The sequence below is a fragment of the Fulmarus glacialis genome, unplaced genomic scaffold (genome assembly GCF_000690835.1).
Source record: "Fulmarus glacialis isolate BGI_N327 unplaced genomic scaffold, ASM69083v1 Scaffold26555, whole genome shotgun sequence".
In the NCBI taxonomy this organism is placed as follows: Eukaryota; Metazoa; Chordata; class Aves; order Procellariiformes; family Procellariidae; genus Fulmarus; species Fulmarus glacialis.
The window spans coordinates 1-6,175 of NW_009215336.1; the positions used below are offsets into that span (position 1 = coordinate 1).

A 6,175-nucleotide genomic window follows, 5' to 3' on the forward strand; every position below is an offset into this window, starting at 1 on the left:
GGGTGGCTGTTGAGGGGGAGAGACAAGAGTTGCTGCGGGGAATGCCGCCACTGCAGGGTGGGTTTTTTGGAGGGGGGGCTCAATCCTGGGCTCCGTGGGCACCTGCACACGGGACCCCGGGCCTTCTTGCTTCATACGGTTTTAACAAGCTGGTGTGTTTTTGCAGGAGGGACTTTTTAAAGGGGCTGGAACCGGACACGTGAAATGGCTGCGAAGGGGTTTGAAAGCCTTGGGAAGCTTGGCCTGGGGTTGGCTGTCGCAGGTGGAGTTGTCAATTCTGCTCTTTACAATGGTGAGTGGGAGAGGCTGAGCTCTTTCCAGTTCACTTTGTATCTTTTTTTTTTGTCAGTATCTTGGCTGCTCTGTGCTTTTATTGCTAATGGCATCAGGGGAAAATAGACATGGAGCCCTGCTGGGCTGTTTGATACCTCGTGCATTGCACAAGCGAGAGGATTGCGAAGTCCCTTCTCTATGAGCCGCTGCCCTTGTGAGCAGCCTGGGGGGCCAGGAGTCATGGCTGCATCTTCTCTTTGCCTTGTTGCTCCCAACAAGGAGCAATTCAATTAATTTCACCCATCTCCTGTAGGAAAAGGCTTCACCTATCCCCGATAGACCGTTTCCATGGGGAAGGTTTTGGTGGTGCAACGGATGGCAATAGTAAAACCGCGCTTGATGTGCCGTTTTCTTCTCTAGTTGATGCGGGCCACAGAGCTGTCATCTTTGACCGATTCCGCGGCGTCCAGGACACGGTGGTAGGAGAAGGTACCCACTTCCTCATCCCCTGGGTACAGAAACCCATCATTTTTGACTGCCGCTCTCGCCCCCGTAACATTCCTGTGATCACCGGCAGCAAAGGTGAGTGCTTGGACCCGGCAACTGTAAGAGAACCAGGCGATGATGTGCTGTGGCTTATGCTGATGCTGCTCGGTTAGCAGCTGGGTGGACAGGAGAAAAAGCTTTACCACGGTCAAGAGCTTTGTGAACTTTTAACTTCCACAAAATGAGTATTTGGGTGGGAGTTTCCTCTTCTGGACAAGGAGATCCCACGTGTGCTGAGTTTGGTTTGGCACAGAGTCAGGAATGGTTTGGTCTGTCTTTTTAGGTACAGAACGGATTAAGGGACCCTTCCTTCAGTCCTGTAAGTTGTCCCTTTAAACATAAAGTCTCTGTCTTTACAGTAGGGCAAGTAATTCCCTGCATCACAAACAAACTGAAGCTTAAATCTGTAAGGAGGATTTGGATCCCAAGGTGAAAGGGGTGGTAAAAATAACTCGTCTTTGCTGGCAAAAAGAAGTCTGAATGTTTATTCTTTCTCATTTAGCTACCCTGCAGAAGACAACTTTCAGGATATCTCCTGTCCTGTGGTTTGCCACTAAACTCGTGACTCTCTTCCTGCAGATCTACAGAACGTGAACATCACATTGCGTATCCTGTTTAGACCAGTGACTGCCCAGTTACCGCGGATTTTCACCAGTATTGGAGAGGACTATGATGAGCGTGTCCTGCCCTCAATCACAACCGAAATCCTAAAGTCTGTTGTGGTAAGGACAGTGTGAGAGCAGCTGGGCTCTGCCGGTCATCTTCCTTTCCTCTTTTTAGCAGTGAGGGACCTGCTGGAGGGTGGAATATGTCATGCTCCAGAATAAAGCTTCTCTTTCCACTTCCCAGGCTCTCATGGGCCATCCAGAAAAGCTAATTGTAGCTACGCTAATTGTTTGTGTCTCGGTCATTCTGACTGCTTGGCCTGACTTGATTCGTGTTGGATGATCTCTGGATGGAAAGAGGTTTCTTTGTTACCTGCTCTCAGCTGTTAGCTCTTCAGGCTGGGAGTTGCAGACAGGAGACTGGGATTTTCATTTCTCCTGTATACTTAGATTTCGGCTTACTGAAGATCTCTGTTTTTGGAAGCATCCCCAGGGGACTGCCAAATAATCACTCACTAGCTTTAGTCCAGCTTTTACATTAAGTGCTCAACTAGACAACCTCTCCTCCAGCTTACGCTTAAATTCCCAGTCATTCAGTCGTTCTCTTACTTCAAATGCCTGGGCAGCTCGCTGTTTGCTAGCTTTGGGAGAACTGGATTAACTCTGGGGCTCATGGGTGCAAAGACGGGCGGGGCATGCAGGATCTATCACTTCTTGGAGCTTTCTTCTCACTGTTGTCTGTCCTGATTTCAGGCTCGCTTTGATGCTGGAGAATTGATCACTCAGAGAGAGCTGGTGTCAAGGCAAGTGAGCGAAGACCTCACGGAGAGAGCAGCAACCTTCGGGCTTATTCTGGATGATGTGTCCTTGGTAAGAGCTCTCCTTTTCCAGTTTTTCTCTTTGGAGTGCGCCCAAATAAGAGCAGTGGAGAAGAGAATCAGTGGATGGCCAGAGAAGGGTGGGCTGGAAGTTTAGACACGTGGACTACATTCGTCTGTCTGCAGTTGCATGGGATGTAGCGATTACAGCTCAAGTCAGTACCTCTGGTTTTGTCGCTGGCCTTCAGTGACCTTGAGCAAGCCCTTGAAGGCTCCGCTGCGCTGGCTTATCGACAGACTTCACTGTTGCAGGGCTTTTAGAGTTAAAATGAAAAGCAAATGCTTCTGTGGGTGATGGATCAGGCTGCGCATTGCTTTAGAGAAGGCAGCTGTTCCACAAGCACCCTGAGACACAGGGAGAAAGTGCTAGGCATGAGGAGGTAGTGCAAATGTACGCTTTTCATAGCATCTTTTTTTCTGTGAAGTATTAGTTATTCTCCTGGCTGTGTAGTCTAAGACTATACAAGGAGGGAGCTCTTCCCTCCTACCTCCCTATAAGCTTTGTAAATTAAATCTGTTGTAACCTGGCTTGTACGTGCACCTCTTCTTTTCTCTTTTGGGACTTCCCTCGAAAGCCTGCTTAAGAGGAAAGGGAAACGAGCTCTTTCATTTGGCTTTGAACATACAGGAAGTCTTTGCAGGAAGGTGACTTTGTTTCTGCAAAATGTGAGGTTTTGACTGTTTCTGGTGCTTTCTACTGAGCACACTACTGAAGGAAATTCACCTTTCCCTTGTCCCATCCCAGGAGACTGCAGCTGTCCAAACAGCCCAGACTGAGCACACCAGTGCATAATGGAGCACGAAAGGTGTAGGACGGCTTGGCAGACAGCAGGCTTCCCTGCCTTGGGAGGGGAGCGCTGGGCGAGCGGGCTGCCTCTGCCAGGTGCTCAAGCAAGCAGTGGTGGCAGGGGAGCGTGGCGTGTCTCTGGAAGTACTGGTGTTACTGGTCTGCTGGACTGGAGTTGCACTTGTGGTGTCTCCCTTGAAACTTCAAAACTGGATGGGGAGCCCCGCTTGTCCCAGTTTCTGGTTTTTTAGGGATACTGGCTTTCCATCTCCATTCCAGTTTCAGTGATAGAGGCAGGCTGCCCCATCCCTGGGAGCTGGGTGGGTCACAGCAGTGCTGCTGTAAACTGTCAGTGTTGTGGACTTTGCTTGATTTCTGCCTTGCAGACCCATCTGACCTTTGGCAAGGAGTTCACGGAGGCGGTTGAAATGAAGCAAGTGGCCCAGCAAGAAGCAGAGCGAGCCAGATTCATTGTGGAAAAGGTACCTTGTCCTTCTGAGAAACCTGGAAATGGTTGCTGGTATCTCCTTCCCACTCTAGCTTGCAGTGAACATCTCACTGTCCAGGAGTCTGGGCAGGTTGAATGAAGTAGTCACTTAGGGTCGTAATGCTGACGTGGTTCTCAGATTGTTGGATAGATAAAGCCTAAGGTTGGTTTTGTGGGTCTTTTTTTCTTGTAATCCTGTGTCACAGTCTTACTGGAGTGCTGGACAGAAATATCTGCATGGAGGAGGAAGGAGGAGACAGCACTCAGGAGGAAGTGTCAGTTAGAAATGGGGTTCAACGTTCAGATTTGCAACCCAAGTGATCCTGCTGTTTGTGAATTTTGAAGCTTTCCGTGGTGCTTGATATCATGGGCATGGTGGCCTGTGTCCTAGGAGTGTTACTGACTGCATGCAAGACCACGTAATCTCAGATCAACCCAGGATCTCAGTGAGCATCCACAGAAACAATTTCATGTTAAAGTACCCCAGTACAGCTGAGAACACATGCCTGTTGAGACTGCAAGAACCTGCAACTACACCCAAAATTAATCCAGTGGATGCAGTAAGATGCATGTAATCAGCTGGGATGATTAAACAGTAGAAGTGTTTATCTGACCTGGTTTTAACTCCACTGAAGTTCTCGAGTCTTTCATAGATAATTTTCCACCAGGAGTGCCCTTAGGTGGGTTAATGTTTCATGAGGTTAAGACTGAAAAGGCAATTTCACGATGATTTTTCAACCTTTTTTCCACAGTAGGCAGAAAAACAGTCTAACAGAATGAATGCAGCTTTAAAATAAAATCACCTTCTGTCTTAGCTATCCTACTGGGGAAAAGAACGGTAAGGTGGTGAAGTGGGAATTTACGTTTTAGACATGACAATAGCATCTTTCTTCTCTTTTGTTTTCTCTGTTAGTTATTCCCCTTCTCATCTGTTTACTTTCAGGCTGAACAGCAGAAGAAAGCAGCTGTCATCTCTGCTGAGGGAGACTCGAAAGCAGCTGAGCTGATTGCCAACTCTCTGGCCACTGCAGGCGATGGCTTGATTGAGCTGCGCAAGCTGGAGGCAGCTGAAGACATCGCGTACCAGCTCTCACGGTCCCGCAACATCACCTATCTGCCCTCTGGACAGTCTGTGCTCCTCCAGCTGCCACAGTGAACCTGCCTCTGCAGCCATAGCTAGCCTGGTCACCTCTACCTACCAGATCAGCCCTTTCCAAAAGAATCTTTGCAATTTCCTCATTGGTAAAAGCAGAGGAAATTAAAATTCAACCCATTTTGAATTCTTAATCAAATAAAACTGAACACTCTTGACAAAACACCTGCATTCCTCCCATGTACGGTCAGAGCAGTGGCTCCACTGACCATTAAGCTACGTTTGAGAATTGCCCCTTTCCAGGCAGTTTGAGCAACAGGAGCAGAGTTTTCATCTGTTCACTCCTGGGATGACCAGGTAGCCCAGGTGACGCCCTGACCACAAGAGTGCTGTATCAATCTGGTTTCACAGCGATGCTTCAGTGCCTTTAGGCTGGCTGAGCCAGGATCATTACAGACTTGCAGGTCCTGGACTATGGAACAGGGACGCTCAGGGCTCGCTCTTCAGTCAAGCCAGTCTTTTTTCAGGTGTCAGCTGAGAGAAAGAGGACATCTCAGCTGTTAGGACAGTGGCTCTGCTGTGCCTGTGTGAACCACAGCACTGATAGCTGGAGGCACAGATCGAGTGGATTGTGGCTGGGGGTGAGAATAGCAGAGATTCACTTCATGTAGTAGATGGATTTCAGGTATGGAGGAGAAGATACTTCCTCTGCAGGAAATACTTCTCACATACATGCTGGAAATGGGACATCTCCACTTCTCCCCCCGCTGCCGCACACTGATCTGTTTGCTGCCGCTTGCCCTGTTGTGCAGCGTTGGTTCTTTCATCAAGGTCAGTACAAGTGGCAGTTGGCCTATTCCAGATGGCACCTGGGACAAAGAGGGGATGACTCGGTGCTCCGTGGCTCAGGCAGTCGGACGTGGGCAGAATTCTCTGTTACATCAATGCTCTTTTTATTTAGGGAAATTGAATTGTGAGGAGGATGTGATGGGTGAGATTGTATAACCAGCCTTCAATAAATGTCACGGTCCCAAGTGTAGTAGTGTGGGTTTGTTTTTTTTTTTTTTATCTCAGAAGAATGAAGGTTGGGTCAGTGGAGCACGACACCTCATGCTTGTGCTAGATTATTTGGATAAAAGTCACTTAGCACAGGCAAATAGGTCTTGCTCCTGACAACTTAAAAGATTGAAATATGATTCTTAGGCTGAATTCCTGCAACAAGGTCAGGCTGAGAATATCTTGAGGTTATTGTGAGGGCTTTTAATTGCTTTCCGTGCACAGTTCAGGCTGTCGTTTACTGCATGTACATGCATTTTCCAGGGTGCTCTTTTGATGCAACACCATGCCATTGGAAAGAAAACGGGGGTGTATTGTACCTGGTATAGCCTACAGTGAGCTTCAAACCTGCCAGCGGCTGGCAGAAGGCATGGTGCTAGCCTGGCACACCATTACTCCCATCCTGCAAATAGGGTGCTTGTACGATGTCTATTATCCCTGAGCAACGCA

The 6,175-nt window shown here is 48.4% G+C and overlaps 1 protein-coding gene across 2 annotated transcripts; it reads left to right on the forward strand.

Moving 5' to 3' along the window:
• Positions 1-145: 145 nt before the first annotated feature.
• On the forward strand, positions 146-4,890 carry PHB (prohibitin). Of its 2 annotated transcripts, XM_009578907.1 has the most exons (6): positions 146-292; positions 694-855; positions 1,399-1,541; positions 2,178-2,294; positions 3,476-3,571; positions 4,520-4,890. In XM_009578907.1, exons 1-6 carry the CDS (start codon positions 205-207, stop codon positions 4,730-4,732), a joined length of 819 nt encoding a protein of 272 aa, XP_009577202.1. In that variant the 5' UTR covers positions 146-204; the 3' UTR covers positions 4,733-4,890. The 2 variants fall into 2 exon arrangements, with proteins under 2 accessions (XP_009577202.1, XP_009577203.1); XM_009578908.1 differs by lacking the exon at positions 3,476-3,571 and having other exon boundaries at positions 162-292; positions 2,178-2,201; positions 4,682-4,732.
• The last annotated feature ends 1,285 nt before the right edge of the window (positions 4,891-6,175 follow it).